This window comes from Hipposideros armiger, unplaced genomic scaffold, assembly GCF_001890085.2.
Source record: "Hipposideros armiger isolate ML-2016 unplaced genomic scaffold, ASM189008v1 scaffold_414, whole genome shotgun sequence".
NCBI classification, from domain to species: Eukaryota; Metazoa; Chordata; class Mammalia; order Chiroptera; family Hipposideridae; genus Hipposideros; species Hipposideros armiger.
In genome coordinates, this window is record NW_017731764.1 from 1,003,946 (window position 1) to 1,027,697 (window position 23,752).

Sequence of the window (23,752 nt, forward strand, 5' to 3'; positions counted from 1 at the left end):
CATAACAGCAAAATCGCATAACAGCCGAGCATACACCCAGCAGCGCTGCTGATGCCTGAACGGTATGTGGAATGAAGTGGGCGGGCATTGGGAGGCCACTATGGCACGGGTCAAGCACTATGGGTAGTCTATCTGAAGTGTACCTGGCGTATAAGATGACCCCCCACTTGGAGGCATATTTTTCAGGGCCAAAAAAATCGTCTTATACGCCGGCAAATATGGTAACCCCTTATCAAAAGTGTTGGGAAACAGATAATTGTAACACTAGATCTGAAATGTTACGGAGCATAGAGGATGGGAGAGGATGCTGATATGTATTTGAGGGCTGGCAGAGGCATGAGAGTTGTCAGAAAAGCATTAATTGAAGACTTTCCAGTTGGTTATTGAAGGAGAAATAGAACTTTTAAGGAGAGGAGTGAATTCCAGGCAGAGGGGAAGGCAAGCTCAGCAAAAAGGTACTGAATGAACGTTTGAAGAAGGAAAAAAAAATCCATGTGATGGTTGTGTGGAACTTGGCATGTTACTTGTATAAGTCAGCTTTATAAATGATACTAGGCTGCCTTTGCCAGCCTGCAGAAGCCTATTTAATAACCGATTATACAGCTTTAATAATAGTGTCCTGCAACGAGTCATCATTTGTAGCAGTGTTTTCCATTGGAAACTGCTTTTAGGATTTCAGGAAAACCGGTTATGTGTCTGACTTCAAGCTGAGCAGCAGGATCTGGGGCTCCTATTTTCTCTGATTTGGGGAGCAGAGATTTACTGGTTCATAGTTAGTTAGGGTCCTTGAGAGAACCTATAGAAAGGGCTACATTGATGGCTTGGAAAGATTTTAAGTTCAGGTGACGGGGGTTTCTGAATACTGCCTGGGAGTGATGGATGATACAAAGTGTCATTTTAAGGATTAGGTAGCTCTGACCAGGACCAGTGAAGATGAAAAGATGATGTTTATTCCAGGCAGTAGTGTTCACGATAGTCTCAAGCAGTGTGGTAAGACTGGAAAAGATGTAAGGAGGGCACCACAGCAGCAGGGGGGAAGAGGAGTGTCTGTGGCTTCATTACAGGTGAGGTAAGTAGATACATTTCTAAGTTGAATTGTATGTATTCTGTGCTAGTTAAGTTTAGGTCAGAAATCTGTCTTAATCATAACAACAGCTAACAAGATATGTAAACAGCTAACATTTACTTAGTGCTTACCATAGGCTAATTGCTATGGTGTCTCCAAAACAATCTGAAATGTATCACCCCATTCTACTGGAATTACTCATAGATCTTTGGGAATAGGACTTGCAGAGTTGTGCTTTACAGTTCTATCTAGCATATTCAACTCTTCTTAAGAGTAGTTGATCAAGTAATTTCTTACCAGTAATCAAATAAAGATTTGACCTATAATTTCATCTTGGTAGATAATTAGTTTTAATATGACCAAGGAAAAAGTACATGTAAACAGCTTTGAGGTTATGTCACTGTTATATGATAATCCTTAAACTGACGTTCGTGGGCCTCTGTTTACACGGAGGAGTTTGCATGTCAGTCACATACAACACATGCAGGATTTACTGCACATGTACACTTTTTTTCTGAGAAGAGGATCCATAGATATTATTACATATGTCAAGAGTTTTTGACTTCTAAAAGTTTAAGAGCTGTTGTCATAATGAAATCTTGTTTTCACTCTGGTCTTGTTTTGCTGATTTACGTATGAGACCAGAGTGGTTATGTTCTCTAAAAAAACCTGTTTACAAACTAAACTTTTATAAATGGGAGCATTTTAAAAATTGATTTAATGCAATTTCAAATTGATATATAGTTGTCAGTGGTTTTTAAGCCCACATTACATTTTATCTTTTCTTTTCCATTCCATTCAGATATTACTGAACTATCTGCGGAAGGATTTAGGTTTTGATGTCATTTTGTTATAACTTGAAAATTTTTCTTCTAATTTGTTGTATAAATTTGGACTTGAGGAATTTAGTGTTTAGCCTTTTGGTTATTTTGTATCAGTTTGTCAAATTGCTAAGATGTATATTATTAAAAATCACAGTCTTAATTTCTTAATTTTACAGAAAATGTCTTTTCCTTTTTAAAGTATATATCAAGTTATTGGTACGGGTTTTAAAATCATCATTTAAAATTATTTTTACATGAATGATTCCTTTTGAAATATAGTCTCTAAAATTAATTTTTTCATTACATTTTAGGTGAAAAGATTGCTGTATCACCTCCCTGAAGCAATAGCCTTACTATCTTTGTGTTTTAAACTGCATCAGCATGAAGCAATGATATCTGAGAACAAAAAAACATTTGCCAGCTAACTGTCATCACAATTGAAGTGACTCAAGAAGCAGAAACAAGACACAACAGACCTATGTGTCAGCTAGTATAGAGAGAATGCTTTCTTCTGATGTTGTTTATTTAGAAGCAGTTTTAGTATAGTGCATTTAAATTATAATCTATACCAAATGAAATAAAAATGAGTGAAGTTCCCAGATTTTTTGTTGGGCCTGAAGATACAGAAATCAACCCTGGAAATTATAGACGTTTCTTCCACCATGCAGATGAAGATGATGAAGAGGAGGATGAGTCTGTAAGTTGTTTGTTTTTCTGATGGGAGAAGACCAATACAGCATAGGCTTTTTACTGATCACTGTTAAGTTGAATGAATACTATTATTCCAACCTCCACTTCACCCCAGAAAAAATGACTTTCAAGCTTCTCTTTACAGCCAAAACTTTTCTTCATCTGAAGTCTTATCTAGAAGCCCAGGAACTAAAACATAAAATCAGAGCTTGTCTGGCTGACATAGACTAGAAAGTACTATTGACTCGGCCTCACCTACCCTTACCCCTTTTCTTTAGTTCTCCTGAATACAGTGAACACCACTGATAGATCAAGTCCAGTCTTCTAACATGTGAGGACTTTATTCTCTCACCTATATCTAGAACGGTACTTGTCTCTTTTCCCTTCTACCTTTATGTATATCAAATATTCATTTCCCACATATTCCATGTGATTATCACATCTCTTTGCTGTTGTGTGCACTCCTTTATCTCTACTAAGTAACCCTTATTTTGGAGTACCTTGTGAATTGTTTTTCGTTCTTGAAAACCCTGTTCAGATTTCATGTTGTTCATTCCCCTTGTTCTTTTCTCCTTGAGAAACTGGAATACTTCCTCAGAACTATTTCTATACCTTGACATTTATGCTTCTAATCCATGTATCATAACGTACTGTATTATTACTGTATTCCCCACTAGACTCAAAGCACTTTAAGAACAGATAGTTTCCATATATTTGACTCTTGAGCGCTTAATATAGTTCTTGGAATATTGGTACTAAGTAAATTGAGTTTAATTTATGAACCATTACATATGGTTCATTTGACCTATAGATTGATAAAACAATTTGTTCCAGATCATTCTTCTGTTTTTAAGATTTCAAAGATGTGCATTTCATTTAGACATTAATTCTAACAAAATAACTTAGATCTGTTTAAAAAATTATTTTCATGCTTCTAAGTTTTTGCCTAATAGGAAAATTCTGTAATTTGTCTTAATATAGGTTTATTTATACATGTTAAACTTGAATGTTACCAGTTCATCTTAGCCAATGAACAGACATTCATTAAGTAGATCTATAACAAGTAAACAAAACTTAGCATATTAGTTTTTTGTTTCGTTTTTTTTTTAACTATAAAGCAGTATGAAATGTTAGGTGGAGAGTACTTTTGTTACCTGAGGAAATCTACTTTAGAAACATCATCATGAGCTATGTTGAAGCTTTTGATCAGGAAAAAACTGAATAAGAGAACATAAAAATGGATGATCAGAGTGGGAAAGACAGCAGATTCCCAAGGAGGTTAGGATTTACAATAAAATCCAATACCAGTTTGAATTTTATATGAGTTAGAGGACGCAATGAAGAAATATAATCCTAGGCCAAAGAATAATTATAATTTAACTCTGATGTTAGATTTATAATAAGGAAAAGTCTAGAAACACTTTCTAGCTGTAATATAATTTGAGTGCAAATTATAATGTCATATGAAATATATAAAATATCATGGAAGAGACAATTGAAATGAAAAACTTTGGACATAACTTTATATATTTGATAAAACTAAGCACCTGAGTACAAAGACCTCAGAATGAATCTTGAGTGATTTTATAAACGTGAGCTACTTGTAAGTTATTATTTCCATATCCTGCTTTTTAAGTTTCAGGCCAAATCATGGCCTTTGAACTGTAATAAGGGTGCAGAGATGAACAACACCATTAAAGAGGACTATTAGAGTATGAAGGTTGGGTTTCAAAGAGCATTGACACCTTTGTTAGCAGTGTGGTTTTCTCCAAAATTTCCTCCCAGGTTGTCATAGGTAACCAATTAATATTCAAGCTCAATCCACAAAAGTAGTTTAATACTGTATAGTTTTGTAGTCAGAACATTTTATGTTTGGCAAGAGATTTCTTCATCTCATTCCCATTGGCCTTTCTACTTGGATTAGATAGGTTTGGGCTTTTATTTGCCCCTCTGGTGTGAGGAAGGTAAATAAATTCTAGGGGCAGTTAAAGGAGTGTTTGTTTAAATTTAAAATCTGAATTAAAATAGAAAAATGTTCTGAAAGTTTTTTTGTTGTAAAATTTTTTTCCGATCTTTGTAGGAAACTATTATTGATATTTTGTTATGTATGTATTATAACAATGTAATTTTGAAAAAAGTGCTGTTTTGGTTAATGTGTAACTTTTATTGATTCATCACATGTCACATCTTATGAAAAAGACTTAACACAGTGTACTTTGGAGTTCTTATTAAGTCAACCTGATTTTTTGTTTCTTTTCTGTTTTTAGCCACCAGAAAGGCAGATTGTGGTTGGAATATGTTCCATGGCTAAGAAATCCAAATCCAAACCAATGAAGGAAATTCTTGAACGGATCTCCTTATTTAAATATATCACAGTAGTTGTATTTGAAGAGGATGTTATTTTGAATGAACCAGTGGAAAACTGGCCTTTATGTGATTGTCTTATTTCTTTCCATTCTAAAGGTATTAAAGAACGAGGAAGGAAATCCCTTTATCCTCTGATTATAAAACTAATATATATTAACTGTAGATTATTAGATAAAATAGAAAAATAAAATTAAACTCACCCACTCTCACAGATAGGGGATGTTAACACTTTAATATATTTCTTTCCAGTCTTTTTTTTCTATGTGTATTTTTAGAAACATTTAGTATTATAGTGTATATGTAATTTTCTACTTAATTTTTTCACTAATTATGTTAAAAGTTTTTTTCTCCACTACGTTCTTCAAAAACCAGATTTTAAATTGTGTTATAGTGTATCATTGTGTGGATGTTATATAACATATTTAACCAATATCCAAACAATTAGGTGGTTTTCAGGTATCACTATTAAATATAAGATTTAAATGAACTCAAATGTATATTGAATTAATGACTATTTTAATCCCTGTGCTTCTGCCATATAGGAAATGATCTGCCAATACTCATACACATATTCATATTTTATTTCTTAAGAACTTAATATTTCAGTTTTAGATTTTTTACTTGTTGTCTTTTATAAATCAAACAGGAATGTCAATTGAACTTAATGTTATTTCATAGTAAAGCCTGCCAATCAAAATTATTGTTAAATGTATATCTGAAACTTTGTAACCTATCACTCTGAATTAAGTGAATTTCTCACTAAGAACTATAATTTAAAAGATGTTCACTCAGTTATAAATGTGTTCATATAAATTGATCTTGTTACCAATTATGTAGTCCCCAGCTGTGTTAAAAAGATGATCTTACTTTAGTCAGGTGTTCAAAAAGCATCTCCTTCAGCCAGAAGGCTATGGACCATGGTTGGGATCTTTCATGCTCCCATAGCCTGTATACTGATTTTCATTATTTCATAGAGAAGCCAAGGCTCTGATCTTCTTTATAGATTGAAGTTAATCATTTCAGAGAATCTTAAAATTTGCTTATCCTTGAGGGTAAGGTGTTCTTCCCTTATTACCACATGGTTGTTTCTATAAAACCTATTTGCCTGTAAAAACTAGGTGCTATGTAAGGTCATATCCCATATGCTGTCTTTTGTAAGGAAAAAGTTCCTCTTTAACAACAACAAAAGCAGGAAACTGACTGTTGCTGAATTGTGTTAGACTTCAAATCATAGATACTGAGACATCTTAACAAATGAGTTTTTCTGAGTCTTTTTAGCACATGACGTGTTTGTAATTTGTGGCCAAGTGATTCTTGGTGTAGAGTACTTCTATTTAAAATTTAAAAACTAAGGAATTTTGGAATAAATCTTTTTTAGACTGACTGTAGCTCCTTGTTTTAAGTTTCGTATTCTTTAATTCCTTCCTCTACTAACTATTCTGTTAATGCTACAAAATACAGTGTCTTCACAGGTATACTGTCATATACTATAATGGAATGCCAAAGTTCTTCATGCTTGCTGATTTTTACCCTTTCCTTTAGATAAAATATTCATTAAAATATTGTCATCTAAGGAATAATAATAGTTAACATTTATTGAGCACTTACTGTGTCAGGTATTGCACTAAGTGTTTTATATACACTCTTATTTAATTCCTCAAAAACCCTACTAGATAAGACTGGTATAATACTCATCTATAGCCAGAAATCAGAGGCCTAGAGATGTTAAATAAATTTGCCCAAGATCTCATAGCTAGTGAAAGATGGAACCAGGATTTGAACCCTGGTTTATGAGTTCAGTAACCTCTATGGTGTACTGTCTCTCTTAATAGTGTGTGTTGATGAATAAAATTGCAGTTTTACTGCCAATACAGAGTGAAATATAATAATTAAAATTCATTAAATTTTCTTTTTAGACTTCTTACTATATCTGCCATTTGATTTATTGTAATTAGTAATTTTAGCAAAGTTTGGAAAATTTTAGAGAGTTAATACCTGATATTTTAACATTGACCTAGTAACAGCAAGCATGATTCTGCTTATATATTTCATATTTCAAGCATATCTATTGTATGTGAATCTTTTTTTTTCTGCTATTTTCTAAAGATGCGTAACTTCTTTGAACAGTCAACTAATTTATGTATATAAGCATCAAAATATTGTAAGTGAGAAAAAGAGCTATGTATATTTAAAAATCACCAGGTGATTGTGATACACTTATTTATATATTGATTTCTGTTTGTATATGAGGAAATCTTACCTTTTATCAGGTAACTGAATAATCAGGTAATGACTAACATATAATCCCTGGCTTGCTGTGCCTTATCAATCAAATACACTAGGAAAAAATAAGATTTATTTAATAGTACACATTAAATCAAGTTTTATGTACTTACTCCATGCCTTATATAGAAAGCAGTTATATGCATAATGAAATTAAACTTTTATGGGAAGTGGCATAAATTCAAGTTGATAAAGTTAATAGATGTCAGCTTATCTTGAGATTATATGGAGTATGTTAATAATATGTGTTCTTAGGATTTCCACTGGACAAAGCAGTTGCCTATGCAAAACTCAGGAATCCATTTGTAATCAATGACTTGAATATGCAGTATCTCATACAAGATAGGTGAGTAGTGAAGTTGGCTGAATTAAGGGAAGGAAAATTAACATTTATTTAGTATCTACTATAAGCAGACATGGTATTGGGAGTTTTCATATACATTAATTTCTGGCATCCTTGAAATAATACTTAGAAATGGGTATTTTATATCCAATTTTCCAGATGAAGAATCTTAAGAATCAGGGATATCAATTAATTTGCCCAAAGTCACAAGTAGTTTCACAGGTAAGGGACAAGGACTTACAACAGGTTTGCTTAATTTCCAAAGCCTACTAGATGATGGAAAATTATGAATAATGATTCTGTCGTATGACTCATCAGGGCTGTACTCATAACTAGATTGTTTTTAATGGTAAAGTGTAACAATTTAAAAAAATATCTCACTATATAAGGATTCATTTAACAGGCCCAAAACAAGGATTTCTAAGGGAAATTGTAAAATATGAATGTATTTGTGAATTTCATTAAATTGGTGTTTCACTCTGATGGCTACTCTTATGATTTCACTAGCATTCTATTTTGTTTTTTGTTTACAATATGAGATTTTATATATATGAAAACGCTTTATAAAGTATAAGGGCCTATAGTTTTTTTTGTTTTTCTATTTTTGTTTTTTCCTATTATTTCAGATAGTAACATTAATATCTAAAATTTTAAAACATTTTTCCTAGGTTTACATATTAATGAATGTTTATGTGTTATAAGTGTGTGTGTGTGTGTGTGTGTGTGTGTGTGTGTGTGTGTGTAAATGCAAATTTATTTTAAGAAGTTTGGAAGAGAAAAGCATTTTACCCTGCTACTACATCTACCATATTTGTTCATACAGAAAGCAATACATACATATGCTCACAGTTTACAAAATTGGTATCACTATTCTCTTATAACACTGTGAACATTTTTCCACATCATTACATTTATAAAGTATAAGATTTTAAATGCTTAATTAATACTCTGTCATTGCAATATAGCAACTTTATTTAACCTTTTCTTTTTATACATTTACATTCTCAATTTTAAAAATTAGTATTTTAATATGCCACAAGATATATTATGAATATTTTCTAATTACTGGATATTTAAAATATATTTTTTGTATTTTAAATATTTGTTTATTTAAAAAATAAAAAGACTTAATATATGTTCCTTTTTTTAATAGAACAGTAATAATATACTTTATGAACAGTACAGTAATATACTCATTGTGAAGTAGAGTTCTAAAACAATAAGTATGTTTTCCTTTTTCTTCAGGAGAGAAGTGTATAGTATTCTTCAAGCTGAAGGCATTTTACTTCCTCGTTATGCAATTTTGAACCGTGACCCAAATAATCCCAAAGGTAGAGTAAGAGATTTTAAGCAAGCTACCTTCTGTCATTCAGCATATTTTTGAGCCACTTCTTTTCTATAGTTGAGTGGAAGGAATTTAAAGAACTCATAGTATTCTATTAATCTTTTTTAGTGATTCAAATAAAGTATTACATTCAGCTAAAATGTGATACTATGAGCTAAAAGACTAATAACTAATAATGTAGGCATTATAGATCCTATTTCTCTTTGGTCTATAAACGATTTATCTCTGAGAAGCATAAAGAAGAATTTGTAAATTATATGCTTTAATAAATTAGTATTGATTAGGGATACACAAGTGATTCATCTATGACTACTGAATTAAGTATTAGAAAATTTATGCTAGGATGGCACAATTAAATTTCTGCAGAGTAGGAATTTTGAAATATTTCTATTTATTAATATTTTGAAGTACCCTGTGCTTCATTTTCCTGGTTATCTAAGACAGCATGAAGCTATGCATAACTTAGTCTAAAAAGGTAACATAAATGTTTATCTGTCTTAAGATGTAATATTGTGATAACAGTGTTTTAGGGAATTTTGATAACTTTATTGTCCCTTAAAGCAGCTTTTATTTTTTTAAAAAATGTTATAGTGTTTATTTAAGAGGGAACTTCGCTTGTTTGTCTAGAGGTGAAAATTTACTTTCTTATTGGATCACTTGCGTACTCTGTGTATTGGTTACCTTTCTAACTTAAATAATTTCATGTTTTATGGTGTCTGTGATAGGAATGATCCTATACATTTTTCAGAAAATGCTGGCATTCCGGAGTTATTTCTCAATCTTTCTTGTTGGCATCATTTCATATCTATGAATTCTAAGGGACAATGCGGTGAAATGGCAGGTTTATAAGATTTTGAAAAACAACTATAGTTCCTAATACCATGTATCATAAATGTTGGTATATGTTGTTTTTAATTAGACAATTAAAATAAAATCATTACTTTATCCAAGGTTACTTTTCTTTGTAATTTATATTTGAGGAAAAAAAAGTTGTCAATATCTAGATAGTATACAATACGTAATTTTCTTGCTATTACGTTTGATTTATAGAATGCAGCCTGATTGAAGGGGAGGATCATGTGGAAGTGAATGGGGAAGTTTTCCAAAAGCCATTTGTAGAAAAGCCAGTCAGTGCAGAAGATCACAATGTTTACATTTATTATCCAACATCTGCCGGTGGTGGAAGTCAAAGGCTTTTTCGAAAGGTAAACCACTGTCAATCCTAGTGAATGCTGTTCTTCATACGTTGCATAAATTTTACTAAAAGTAATCAAGTACTTAATAAAACTATGATTAGATAAGAATGTGTCATTTAGATATAAATTAATAAAACTGATACCACTTTGTTAGAAAAGCAAGGCATTATTTTAGTTACTTAACATTGTTTATGCAAAATTTCTACCTACAGAATACCAGAAAGTTACTTGATTTTCCTTGTCTTCCATTTACCTGTCAGTCATATAAAAAGTTTAGGTAAAGATCATCAGTCTTAGAAAAATGGCCCCAAAATGGAAAGTCCATAGACAAAGTAATACCACTATCTTTTACATACATAAAATTATTCTCAAAATTGCACCCATAATAAAATAAGTACAAATCAAGTCTAAAATATAATGACATTGGTACTTTTTTTTTTTTAAGAAATTTTGTTGGGGAACTGTGTTTTTCCAGGACCCATCAGCTCCAAGTCGAGTAACTGTCGTCAATGTAGTTGTGGAGGGCACAGCTGTATGGCCCATTTGGGAATCAAACCAGCAACCTTGGTGTTATGAGCACTGCGGTCTAACCACCTGACTTAACAGGCTGCCCTGAATTACTTTTTGTATTGTTAGATCAGAAGGATTGAGGTAGTTGGAAAACAAGTCCAAACATTGTTGGCAGGAATGTGTTTAGTGTAGCCTCTTAGCAAGATAATTTAGTAACGTATTAAAAATTTATGCATACCCTTATAAATAATCATGGAATGTAAAGCAAGAACATAGTGCAATACTATTTTATATCCACTAGAGTGACAAATCTGACAATCCTAAGTGTAGAGAAGGATGTAGAGCAGTGGGAACTCTTATACATTGCTGAAGAGACTATAAATTATTATAAGTTTATAAAACAGATTTGTACATTATCTTTGTAAGTTGAATATGAACAGATTTTGTCACCTAGCAATTCCATTTCTAGTATATACCTTAGAAACACTTGTACATATGTGCCATAGGGACACTTGTAAGAATGTTCTACATGCTAAAGCTTAGGAAAAGACCTAAATATACATTGATAGGACAATGAATGAATTATGGTGTATTTATACAGTGGAAAATTCTATAGTAGTAAAAATGAACAAACTAAGAGTTAATGCAGCAATGTGGTTGATCTTAGAAACATTATTCTTAGTGTTCATTGTATTTTTAATGTTATTTAACTTATCTTTAAGTTACAATTATGGGAGAAAATAATAGAGTGCCACGTACATAGTAAGTGTTGTTAAATATTTGTGGGTTAAAAATTATTTTGGAAATATCTTATTTGGAAATAGATGGTAAAAGGGTAATATTATAAAAATAAGGGGAATAATTTAGTTTTTATATTGATGGACATCTTTTGTTTTCAGATTGGCAGTAGAAGCAGTGTTTATTCCCCAGAAAGCAATGTACGAAAAACAGGCTCATATATATATGAAGAGTTTATGCCCACAGATGGTACTGATGTTAAGGTAGGATTCATTAAAGTATATTTAGTTTTGTATTTAGAATTTATGAATGATATCAGAAAAATAGATTACCCTGTAATTAGCTGTATCTAACCTCTGTTCTCTTTCTTTTTGATTGGGGATTCTTAATCTGTTTTGTACTATGAATGCCTTTGGGGGTCTGAAGCGTGTGGAACCTTTTTAAAAACTAATTATTTTTAAAAATAATGTTCTTAAATGCTTAAGATAAAACATGCAGGATTAAAAAGGAGACAAATTTTACTGAAATGTAGTTACCAAAATGTTTAAAAACCAACTTTTTGATACAGTAATATGTATGCTGCTTTAAAAGGACATTAAATCAAAATATAGTGTGTAAGGGTCTAATAGCCACCACAGTTTCCAAGCACTGATTAACGTAAGTGATGTTTTGAGATCTGTGACAACTGTCATGTGATATAAAAACATGTGTGATTTCTGTTGGTGCAGATAAGGTCTTAATTGCTTTACCTTCAGCCAGTCTCCGCCTAACCAGAGTAGGTTTTTTGTTTTTTGTTTTTGAGGTTACTTTTTTTTTTTTAGCTGAGCCATCCTGCCATCTGTTGGCAGCTCAGCAGCAGCTCAGCTCAGGCCGGGAATCAAACTGGCAACGCTGTTGCTCAGAGCTCACATTCTTGAGCAAGCTCTTAACCAACTGAGCCACTCAGCTGGCCCCAGAGTGTTTTTTCTTAAAGCTGATCATGAATTTCTTAAAAATTCTCTTGTGGATCCTCATTGACCACAGGAGAATAATCAGATTCATAAGACTGATATGATGCACAAGACACGTCACAGCCTGCCCTCTGTCTGTCCTGTGAACCTTATTTCTTACAGTATAAACCATACCAAATAACTCACTCTTACCTGACTACCTCATGCTGTCATGCCTTGGCCCTCTGTGTTAATTGCCTTTGCTTAGAGTGCCTTTCCCTCTCTTTTCTGCCTTCAAATTCATGTTCCCTCTCGCCCCTCTCCATGTTTTAAAACCTTTCTCTGGACAGTTACTTCCTTCTGTAACATTTTTATAGTTATTTGTACCACTCGTTTGTTAAACTAAGACAATTTGAGAAGAATCACGTCACACACATCCTAGTTTTCGTTCCCTCACAATGCTCAGTGTAATCTTTTTCTGTAGAGAGTAGAACTTCACTTTACCAGTTCTGTCATATAATTAATTATTTATAATCTTCCAGTGTATTAAAAATTTTGGCATGTAAATGGAAAGATGTGTGGAATAATAGTCTGGAGACTGAAGTCTTTCTATTGGTTATTTTTCTCTTTGAATTTGTTGTCTGCTTGTGTGTGTGTGTGTGTGTGTGTGTGTGTGTGTGTAGTTTTTTTAATAAACCATCTGCTTTAACATTCATGAAAGGTTTATACAGTGGGTCCAGATTATGCCCATGCTGAAGCTCGAAAATCTCCAGCACTCGATGGCAAGGTGGAGCGAGATAGTGAAGGAAAAGAAGTAAGATACCCTGTTATTCTCAATGCACGAGAGAAATTAATTGCTTGGAAAGTCTGCCTTGCATTTAAGGTGAGATGCTATACAGGCCACATAGAGCCTTATAAAAAGAATTCTAATTTTCTTTTTTGAGTTAAAGAGATGTTATTTGGGTTTATAATTAGAGAAGTAAGCTGAGAAAATAAAAGTGGTTCATCTGAATGGTTTCAGTATTTTTCAAGGGATTCTTGTAGTGCCAGTAATAAAAATATATAATAAATGAAAGCCTTTGTTTATACCATTTCTGTGTTATCTACCTGTAATTTCTTTCATTTTTTTACTTATGCAGTAAACTAATAAACAATAATGCACTTTTAGGCATTTATGAAGTTTGATATGTTCTAATAATTCTAGAAAACTGTAAATCTGAATTCAACTCAAACTTTAAAGTTTATAATTTATTTTAAATAGCAAACAGTTTGTGGCTTTGATTTATTGCGGGCCAATGGACAGTCCTATGTCTGCGATGTCAATGGCTTCAGTTTTGTGAAGAATTCCATGAAGTATTATGATGATTGTGCAAAAATACTTGGGTAAGAATTTTTCCTTCATATTTCTTCCTCTTTACCTTTGTTATAGCTAATGCATACTAGTTATTCAGAAACTAAATAATTATAAACATCAAATGATTAGGATTTTGTAAGCACTTTAGAATAAAAATCAGTGTTCATAAAATGGTATCCCAATAACCATGTCAAATCATGAATTGTACTTTGGGATATCAAAAACAGATAATTTATGACCAGTATAGATAAAGGCTTAAAGACAATTTAACTTAGTAGATTTAGAAATGCTATAGTTTCATTCTCTTACTAATAGCACAAAATTAGAATTCATGAAAAAAGAAACCAGAGTGAAATAGAAATGTTTGGAATTCAGGATTCTTTTGAATGATGCTGCTTTCTACAAGATTTGTTAGTCATGAGATTATCAAGTGAAAATAAAATAAATTATTGCGTACAGAAATGCCTTTTTTATATTCTTTGACCTGTTTTCTTATACTTGATTTTGAAGACTCATAGACAATAACTATTTTTAAACCATTTCAAAGTATATATCACAAAGCCATAAAAAACTTACACTTTAAAATGTATTTTAATAATTGGAGTCAGCTTTCATAGTATTATATATTTCAAAGATTTGTGAACTTACCCTTAAAGTGAAATTTGGGAGAACTTACTAAATTTTAGCATGAATAAATGCTAAATTTAAACAAAACCAAAAATATTTTATGACTTAAACATGTTTCCATTGTTAATCTTATTAGTAAAATGACAGCAATTTGTTTAAAATGGGCAGTGATATTTAGAATAGCTTTATAGATGATCAGTAAACTGGTGAGAAATAATTAATGGCCACACAGAAGAGACAGTCTTGGATTTCAGAACCTATGTAAAGTAAATATGATACAGTTATAGTAAATTATTGGAATCTATTGTGATTTATATTTTTAAAACTAAAGTATGTAAGTAAATAATTCCAGATTCATGGCATCCCATTAGTGTGTTCTGATACAGCAGCTTAGAACTGCTGATCTAGTTTTTCTTGATCAGGATTGATTTGGGTTACTTTTTACGAGTGTGTGCTGTTACCACAATCACTAGATAGTTTGACTTTAACTTCTATGATTGATTCTCTTATTTATCATTAAGAACCCAGGTTTGTCTTAAAGTGAACTAATTTTTAATTTTTTTCTTTGTCTTGAAGTAATATTGTGATGCGAGAGCTTGCTCCACAATTTCATATCCCTTGGTCAATACCTTTAGAAGCTGAAGATATCCCAATTGTACCAACTACATCTGGAACTATGTAAGTTGGAATATTTTCACTTAGAAGTTCCTTGAGTTTTCCCCACAGTCTGTGCTACTGCAATAAAGATTCAATTTCTGAATGATTATTAGACACTTTACTGTGTATATTTTCATATAATTCACTTTGCAGATGGAGAAATAGATTATATGCTTTTACAAGGGTCCACCTAGACTAAAACTCTTTTATATTGTTACCAATAAAATCCTGAAAAATATTTGGATAATTACAGAACTGTTGAATTAAATATAAAAATAAAGGAGATGCCCACAGGTGCATTACATAAAGGTTTATAGTCATTATAGTGGTCATTACAACGTTGGTGCTCTCAGCATATAAAGAAAAAAATATACAGTTGTATCTTGAGATAAATTAATTAGATCAATATTGCCAGAGTGTTTTCATAACATTCTACTAGTAAAAGTTACTGCTTGAAACTTACCTGTCACTCAGGTGAGTTGACAAAATTCTTTATATTCACAGCTTAGATATTTATGTTAGCATATTAAATATTCTGAGAAATACTGACTTGGGGGAAAAAAACAAAAATATTTGATTTTGCTTTTAAGCCTGTATTTTCAAACTTATTTAACACAGAATTTTTTCAGGTAAGCTTTAAAGTCCTGTAGGATCATGTTCTGTGGCTCACAGTTTGGCAAACACTAAATTATACCCTAGCATTCTTTCTAAGACAGTTATGTCTTCCGGTAATTGGAGTTTGAAATACTTATTCTTCCTTATTTTTCTTACATGGGCAAAATAAATATAGCAGCTATCAAGTAAAGCTTTATTTTGTTTTGATTTAATGAAATCTCAGTCTATAATGACTTATGCTTTAGGGCAGGTGTTTAATGAAGTTCCAGAATTACAGTATATTTACTTTTTTCCCCAGCATTAGCAGTCTTCTCTAGAGAAGAAGCAGATATTTTATAGCTTAATGTTATTCCATCTCTAGCTCCTTAGTCTTTTCAGGGATCTATTTGATAAAATTGAAACTCGTTGTTAGAAATACTATTCTCATAGGGAAGATCTTGTAATAGTAAAAGATGGCCCTAAATAAATAATTAGATGTTGTATTATTCTGCATTATACAACACATCTTTCTTAGAAAATCATTAACTTTTTTTCTTTAATTTTAGGATGGAACTTAGATGTGTCATAGCTGTCATACGTCATGGGGATCGAACACCAAAACAAAAAATGAAAATGGAAGTGAGGCATCAAAAGTATGTTTTAAGGGGAATAATTTAACACTCAGGAGATAATTTAAGATTCTTGATAGGTGATTAGCTGTTTCGATTAATATATCAGTTAGAAAAGCTATACCATAGTTTCTTGGCCATTAATATTTAAACCCCTGGACGCAAACAAAATCCACTTAAAATAATTGTATATATCCACATCTGGAAATTAGCTGTGGCAATATCCATAAATGCCCGTCAGTCTGACCAGGCTTTCAGTTATTGTTGTAACAGTGTTGTATTTAATCTTGGTTTATTATTCTCTTACATTGCTTTCTGAGGGTCATTAACCTCTCAACCTTTTAGAAGAAAATTAGTAGAATGAAAGTTTATGTTTTTCCCATTCAGTATTTGATTTGGAGATAATAAAATTTGAAAACCTAGCCATTAAATTTGTGTTGAAACTTCTTTAATGTGTGTATGTATACAGTGACTTCAGAGCATATATGATACTTTTGTATCATATGTTCAGTTTCCATCATGAGAAAACTTTAAAAAATAATCTAGTGATTATTAGTTTGATATGATTTAGGAAAATACAAAGTTTTGTCAATCAAAGTAGAGAAGCAACATGGTATAGTGAAAGAGGACACACAGTATTTGAAATACAAAGACAAGTCCCATTTCCATCATTTATTATCATTCTAGTTCCATATCTATTATTTATTATAATTGATTTAAGTATATGGTGGTATTGTTAATTATTGTGAGTGACTAACAGTGCTCCTTCTTTTTTATAAGATTTTTTGATCTTTTTGAAAAGTGTGATGGATATAAATCTGGGAAATTAAAACTCAAAAAGCCAAAACAATTACAGGCAAGTGCATTTGATTTCTTGTTGAGTTTTAAGTTGCTAATAGCAAAGTTGCATAAAAATTCAATTTCTTCTTGATTTATTTTATAGGAAGTGCTGGATATTGCACGGCAACTTCTTATGGAGCTAGGGCAAAATAATGATTCTGACATTGAAGAAAACAAGCCAAAACTTGAACAACTCAAGACAGTGTTAGAGATGTGAGTTATCTTTTTGAAACCCTTAATTTTGATAACGATTTATAATGCTCTTTCTTTAACATGTGTGACTTTCCATGTTATCTTCCTTCACAGTTTGATCTTTTGCTCTTTATCACTGTAGCTGAAGCGAAATTAGTGAAAGTCGAATGAAATTTTTATTTTTACCAGTGAGAAAATAGATTGTTGTATTGAAGGTTATTGTTTTAGCCTTCCCCTTAATCTTATGAGATCAAAGGAGGACATCAAATTTGGATCTTCTTTTGAAGGACTGCCTAGAATGAAGGCCACATTGCGTGCTTGACCACAGCCTCAGTGCCATTTAAATATAAAACAACTTTAAGCTATGTTTTAATCAAGTGAAATTGGTACCACCAATATTACTATTATAAGGTTTATAATTTTGACCACTTACAATCTTATTTCCTTTATTTTTTTATGACACCTACAGTTTTATGGTTTTTTATATTTCTATACTTTTTCATCTCTTCAAATTGTCTAACTTTTGTCGAAAAACTTTTTTGTATTTTCATTTCTAATGTGGTTAGAATGACTACCTATGGTACAGATTTTCTACTAGCATACTTTGAAGAATTCAACAAGGTAATTACAAATAGAAGGGGGCATGAATGTGTAAGGTTTGGTTTTCCTCTAGATGGATTTTAGATTTTTCTCTAGGAGGTCGCATTGAACGCTTACTGAATATTGTCCATTCTGCTTGCCATTTTATTTTTCAGGTATGGCCATTTTTCTGGAATAAATCGTAAGGTCCAGTTAACCTATCTCCCTCATGGTTGTCCTAAAACATCTAGTGAAGAGGAAGGTATGTCATTATTAATGCCTATTGTGCTTTGATTATACATAGGGACTTACTATTCATTGTTGATTGATTACCTTTGGACCCTCTCTGTCTAATAGTATAGGGACTGGCATGTTATCAAGTGGAGTGTTGTTAACTGTGCCTATCTAAAGTATAGATATTATTCTTTTTAAATAAAGGGTAGATTTTATTATTTTGAAAACTCCATTGAACTTCCCTTTTATTCTGGGGTTGTTTCAGAAAGCTTGCTTATTTTTGACTAAATGTCACTTAATGGGCCTTTCTTCCTCTTTGGTAGAAGAGAACAGAGTATACAGGATGAAAGTTCAAAAAGTGTGAAAAGACTATTTGAAAAAATACGCAATCAACATGTTCTAAAAATAGATATTTCCCTCCACCCAGTAAATCAGAATAAGCATTTAAATAAGATCAGTCTTCTAAGAGCAGTCGGTGCAAAAGTCCTTAAATTCATTTACTTTTCAGAAGAAAAATGGGCAGGGGTTAGAGAAGCAAGTTCATGTAGAAATGCAGGTGCCCAATAATATGATAAATAGTAATAATCACTCTTCCTTATCACACTGACAAAGGGTTTTCTTTTCTTTTTATTATATTAGTTTCAGGTGGGGTTTTCTTTATTCTTTTTCAAACTAGTAATAAAGAATGCTGATGAGAATGTAGTGCACCAGGATTTCGGTCTAATGGTAGGAGTATAAATTGACATAACTCTTTGAACAGTAATTTGCAAATATACGTATATCAAAAACTTCAAAAAATATCCACGTGCTTTGATCTTAATCCTGCTTATACAAATCTATCCTAAGGAAGTAATCAGATATTCAGAAAAAGATTGATCTGTCAGAATATTCACAATGGCATTATTTGTACTATTATAGCAAAAGTTGAAGTAATGATTATCTTACATGCAAACACAAGTTTGATTATGTTGATCTTTATATATTTATTTTAGAATTTGATGTGTTGCTCTCTTGTCACGCTTTGTGATTAATAGCAATACACTTAATTTCCTATATCTTAATATTTATGATCAAAACATTCTATAAATAACTATAATAAAAAAGTCAGTTAACTGTCCTTCCATAAATTAATATTGGTCTGCATGGTAAAGCACGTGCAACTAGTAAGTAGCCCCAAGGGAAAGGATGATTTTCTATCACTTTTAATGAGTCATGATTAAGTTCTTTGGCGCTTACATTACTTATTTTTAAATTACCTTTGTTTCTGTAACACAACACGGATCTTAAGACGTGCTAAAGGGCAGCTCAGAATTAAGTACAGAACTCATTCACCTCCCCTGTGTCTGAGAAAACAGTTCCAAGTTTTATTTATTAATTTATTTTTTAGTTGCAATTGACATACAATATTGTATTAGTTTCAGGTATATAACATAGTGATTAGACATTTCACAATTCCAATTTTAAAAACTGCTATTGGCTAATTGTGTATCTCACCCATAAATTTAAATTGTAGTGTATATTAGGCTCTGTCATCTCCCATCTTCCTAAAAATTAGGCAGATCACTAATTCCTAATCATAAAAAAGGAATGTATCTTCTTCAGTTCAGCTAACAGTACCCTGTATGCAACAGCACTGCAGGAGGCTCTTGATATAAAGACAAAATTTGGATCCTGTCATCAAGGAGCTCTGAATCTCGCCTATTTAGCCCAATTAAATGTATTGGGCAAATACCATTGCTGTCATACCACTATGAGAGCAGCAAAGGGAGAAGCAGTACCTCCGTTCGGAAAACTGGGAAAGAGCCTTCTTCCTAAAATATGGAAGAGATTTTGAAATATTAGTAAGATTTTAACAAGTGCATCAAGGGGCATTCCTGACAGAAGCAACAGCCTACAAAGATAGATACAAGTACGTCAAAGGCATAAAATAATGCATCAGGACTATATTCCACTGCAGAAAAGAGCACAAAGAAAAATTAATTTTGAAACATGTCTGTTTAAAAGAAACAAATTTGACATTTGCTTTATCCATTCACATGTATCTTAGACAGCCGAAGAGAAGAACCATCCTTACTTTTGGTTCTAAAATGGGGAGGAGAACTAACCCCTGCAGGCAGGGTCCAAGCCGAAGAACTTGGAAGAGCTTTCAGGTGTATGTATCCTGGAGGTCAAGGTAAATCTTGGAGTTTCTCTTATTTGGTTAAATTTATACACTGTGTTTTCAAATCCTCATTTATTTTGAGACAATTATTAAATATTTATAGAAATACAGTGAGATAAAAATATAGCTTAAGTGATTTGAGGATTTATTTTCAGGAGATTATGCAGGATTCCCTGGTTGTGGTTTACTTAGATTGCATAGCACCTACCGACATGACCTCAAAATATATGCCTCTGATGAAGGGCGAGTGCAGATGACGGCAGCTGCTTTTGCAAAGGTATTAATAAATGCTTTTAGAATTACTAGAATTTTCATCTAATGTATTTTAAAAAGAGTTTTACTAAGGCAATATTTTAAAATTCTAAATTTGAAAATTCCAACTAAAGCTCTGAAATGGCAGTGATAAACTATATTATTAATAAAGTTTATTTATTGTAAATAGTTAGCTTATACATTATAAAATTCAATATGTAACAAAATAATTGTGATACTTTTGTTGTTTTACATGCTAATTTTAAAATCTGTGCTGGTTTTATTTTATGTTTAGGGGCTATTAGCTCTAGAAGGAGAGCTTACACCCATTCTTGTTCAGATGGTAAAAAGTGCAAATATGAATGGTCTTCTGGATAGTGATAGTGACTCTTTGAGCAGTTGTCAGCAGCGTGTGAAGGCAAGGCTTCATGAAATACTTCAGAAAGACAGAGATTTTACTGCTGAAGATTATGAAAAGGTGGGTCTTAGCAAACTCTTTTACATGTGAAATATACACACCAGAAAAGTACATAAAACATAAATTTAGTTTTTATTGTATAATAAAACAAATACTCATAGAATCATCACCATCCAGATAGACAAATAGAACATTGGAACGACGCCAGCCCTTGTGTACCCCTCCTCAATTGCAACCCCTTTCCTATCTCTTAGAAATAACTACTATCCTGAAATTCTTACATGGTTCTTTTTTATGGTCTTGTCACAACCAGAATACTTATTTGGATAAGTATGTACCTCTAGTTACTATAATCTCAGTTTTGGCTATTTTTTAAGCCTCATATAATTTGTTTTCTTTTATGTCTGGCTTCTTTTGCTCAATATTACATTCATGAAATTCATCCATATTTTTGAGAATTTCGATAGTTAATCATCTCTGTAGTATTTTATTTAAGGGGTTGGCAAACTTCTCCTGTAAAAACTAGATAGTAAATATTTTAGGTATAATCTCTTACTGCATTTTATCTCTCTCTCTCTCTCTCTCTCTCTCTCTCTCTCTCTCTCTCTGTGTGTGTGTGTGTGTGTGTGTGTGTGTGTGTGTGTGTGTGTGTGTGTATTGGGTTGTCGGAAAAGTCATGACGTAGTTTTTCTATGTTTTTCATTGCAAAAATGCGTCATGACTTTTCCGACAACCCAATATATATATATGCAGTAATACCTTGGTTTGCGAGCATAATTTGTTCCGGAAACAAACTACTCGTATTGCAAGACATCGCTTGTTTACCACATTAAAATGTACTTGGTTTGCGAGCAGAATTCGTTCCGGAAACAAACTGCTTGTATTGCAAGACACCACTTGTTTATCAAGTTAAAATGTATTAGAAATGTTTTCTCGTCTTGTGGAACACTCGCAAAACACGTTACTCGCAATCTATGGTTTTACTGTATACATATATATAGCTTCCTTTTATTTATTAATAATTTTAAAGATATTATTGGGGAATTGGGGAAGAGGAACAGTGTTAGGGAATTGGGGAAGGGGAAGCCAAGTTGTTGTTCTTCAATCTTAGTTGTGGAGGGTGCAGCTGGCTCAGCTCCAAGTCCAGTTGCCATCCGGCAGCCAATCTGCAGCTTGCAGCCTGCTCAGCTCAAGGTGCTGTGTTCAGTCTTAGTTGCGGGTGGGCGTAGCCACCATCCCATGTGGGAGTCGAACCGGCAACCTTGTTGTTAGGAGCACATGCTCTCACCAGCTGACCCATCCTGCCACCTGTTGGCAGCTCAGCGACAGCCCAGCTTGGGCGCAGCTCACTGGCCCATGTGGGAATCAGACCGGCCACCCTGTTACTCAGAGCTCAGGCTCTTAACCAACTGAGCCACTTGGCCAGCCCTAACCTTGTTTTAAAAGTGTAAAAACCATCCCTAGCTAATGGGCTGTGCCTCAGGCCACACCTGGCCTACAGGCCATAGTTTGACCCTTGTTCCATTTTATGAGTATATGGTTTATGTATGCCTCTACTGTTGTTACAGTTTGGGGCTATTATGATTAATACTACTATGAATATCCTTGATGCCTCCTAGTACATATGAGCATGTGTTTCTCTTGGTTATATTCTGGGAGTGGAATTGTCGTGACCCACAGTATGCTTATATTTCAGTATGAGTAGATAATGTCACACTGTTTTCCAAAGTCATTGAACCATTTCAAACTCCCACCATGAGAACTATCATTGTTCTACATAGTCTTTATTCACGTTATTCTCAGACTTTTCAATTTTGGCCATTTTGAAGGTAGACGTATAGTAGTACTTCATTGTGGTTTTAATGTTTATTGATAATCGTCTTTCATGAGGACTTCTCTTCAAGTCTCTATCCTTTCTCTCTACTAGTTGTCTGTGTTTTTCTTTTTGAGTGGTGAAAGTTCCTTATATATTTTGGATATGAGTCTTTTTTTATAAGTGTCGTAAATACTATCACCCATTCTAAACCTTAATGATGTCTTTTGATAAGTTGAAGTTCCTGTTTTTCATGAATTTCAAGTTCAGCTTTTTCCTTTATGGTCAGTGCATTTTAATATATTGTTTATAATATTTTTACCATTTTGCCCTTCACATTTATCTGCAATCCAGCTAAAATTGGTTTTTGTGTGTGCTATAAGGTAAGGATGTCAAAACTGATATTTTGCCCCCAACTGTATATATATTCTGGTGTCTTAATACCACATACTGCAAAACCCATCTTTTCCCCACTACTTTGTAGTTCTGTCTTTATCATATGTGCATGGTCTGTTTTTAGACTATATTCTTTTGCAAATCCTTGTGTCATTGAATAAAATCTCCCAAATCCTACATGGTTCTTTCTTCAAGTTTTTCTTTTTTTTTTCTTACATTTCTGTATAGATTTGAAAATAAGCTGGTCAAAAATCCTGTTGGGATATTGATTTAGATTGCATTAAATCAGTAGTTTGTGAAAATTTATATATTTTTAAAATATTTTTATGCACTTGTAAATGGTACCTCAACATTTTATTTTCTAATTGTCGGTGCTATATAGAAATTTTTTAATATTGATTTTATATGCCTCGACTTATTGAACTCATTTATTAATTTAATAATTTATCTGTATTTTTTTTGGTCTTTTAAAAATATATCCACAGGTTTTTTTCTTCCTTTCCAATCCTTATGTTTTTTATTATTTTTCTTGCCTTACTTTAATATTGGGTTGTCGGAAAAGTCATGACGCATGTTTGCAACAGATGGCACCAGTTCATTTTGGAAGTACTAGAGTCATTTGCATCTATGTGATTGCTATGTCATTTGACAGCTGACAGTTTTAGCTTCATTCTAAAAAAAAATTAAGTGATTTGGTTGAGTTTTGGAGATTTCA

At 32.4% G+C, this 23,752-nt stretch overlaps 1 protein-coding gene across 21 annotated transcripts in view; it reads left to right on the plus strand.

The window, feature by feature from the left end:
- Positions 1 to 23,752, plus strand: part of PPIP5K2 (diphosphoinositol pentakisphosphate kinase 2) — a 62,018-nt gene that overhangs the window by 3,433 nt on the left and 34,833 nt on the right. For 16 of the 21 annotated variants that reach the window (XR_002126401.1, XR_002126402.1, XM_019664021.1 and 13 more), the window contains exons 2-17: positions 2,202 to 2,587; positions 4,848 to 5,043; positions 7,486 to 7,576; positions 8,819 to 8,904; positions 9,969 to 10,123; positions 11,524 to 11,625; positions 13,013 to 13,174; positions 13,553 to 13,674; positions 14,849 to 14,950; positions 16,090 to 16,176; positions 16,933 to 17,008; positions 17,096 to 17,205; positions 17,940 to 18,025; positions 20,045 to 20,170; positions 20,314 to 20,435; positions 20,706 to 20,888. Coding sequence is in view for 19 of the 21 variants with exons in the window: in XM_019664021.1 (XP_019519566.1) it covers positions 2,474 to 2,587; positions 4,848 to 5,043; positions 7,486 to 7,576; positions 8,819 to 8,904; positions 9,969 to 10,123; positions 11,524 to 11,625; positions 13,013 to 13,174; positions 13,553 to 13,674; positions 14,849 to 14,950; positions 16,090 to 16,176; positions 16,933 to 17,008; positions 17,096 to 17,205; positions 17,940 to 18,025; positions 20,045 to 20,170; positions 20,314 to 20,435; positions 20,706 to 20,888 (1,920 nt within the window). In the remaining 2 variants the exon portion in view is untranslated. Of the gene's footprint in view, positions 1 to 2,201; positions 2,588 to 2,621; positions 2,947 to 4,847; positions 5,044 to 7,485; positions 7,577 to 8,818; positions 8,905 to 9,968; positions 10,124 to 11,523; positions 11,626 to 13,012; positions 13,175 to 13,552; positions 13,675 to 14,848; positions 14,951 to 16,089; positions 16,177 to 16,932; positions 17,009 to 17,095; positions 17,206 to 17,939; positions 18,026 to 20,044; positions 20,171 to 20,313; positions 20,436 to 20,705; positions 20,889 to 23,752 lie in introns of those variants that run through there. The other 5 variants (XM_019664023.1, XM_019664030.1, XM_019664035.1 and 2 more) reach the window with 2 other exon arrangements.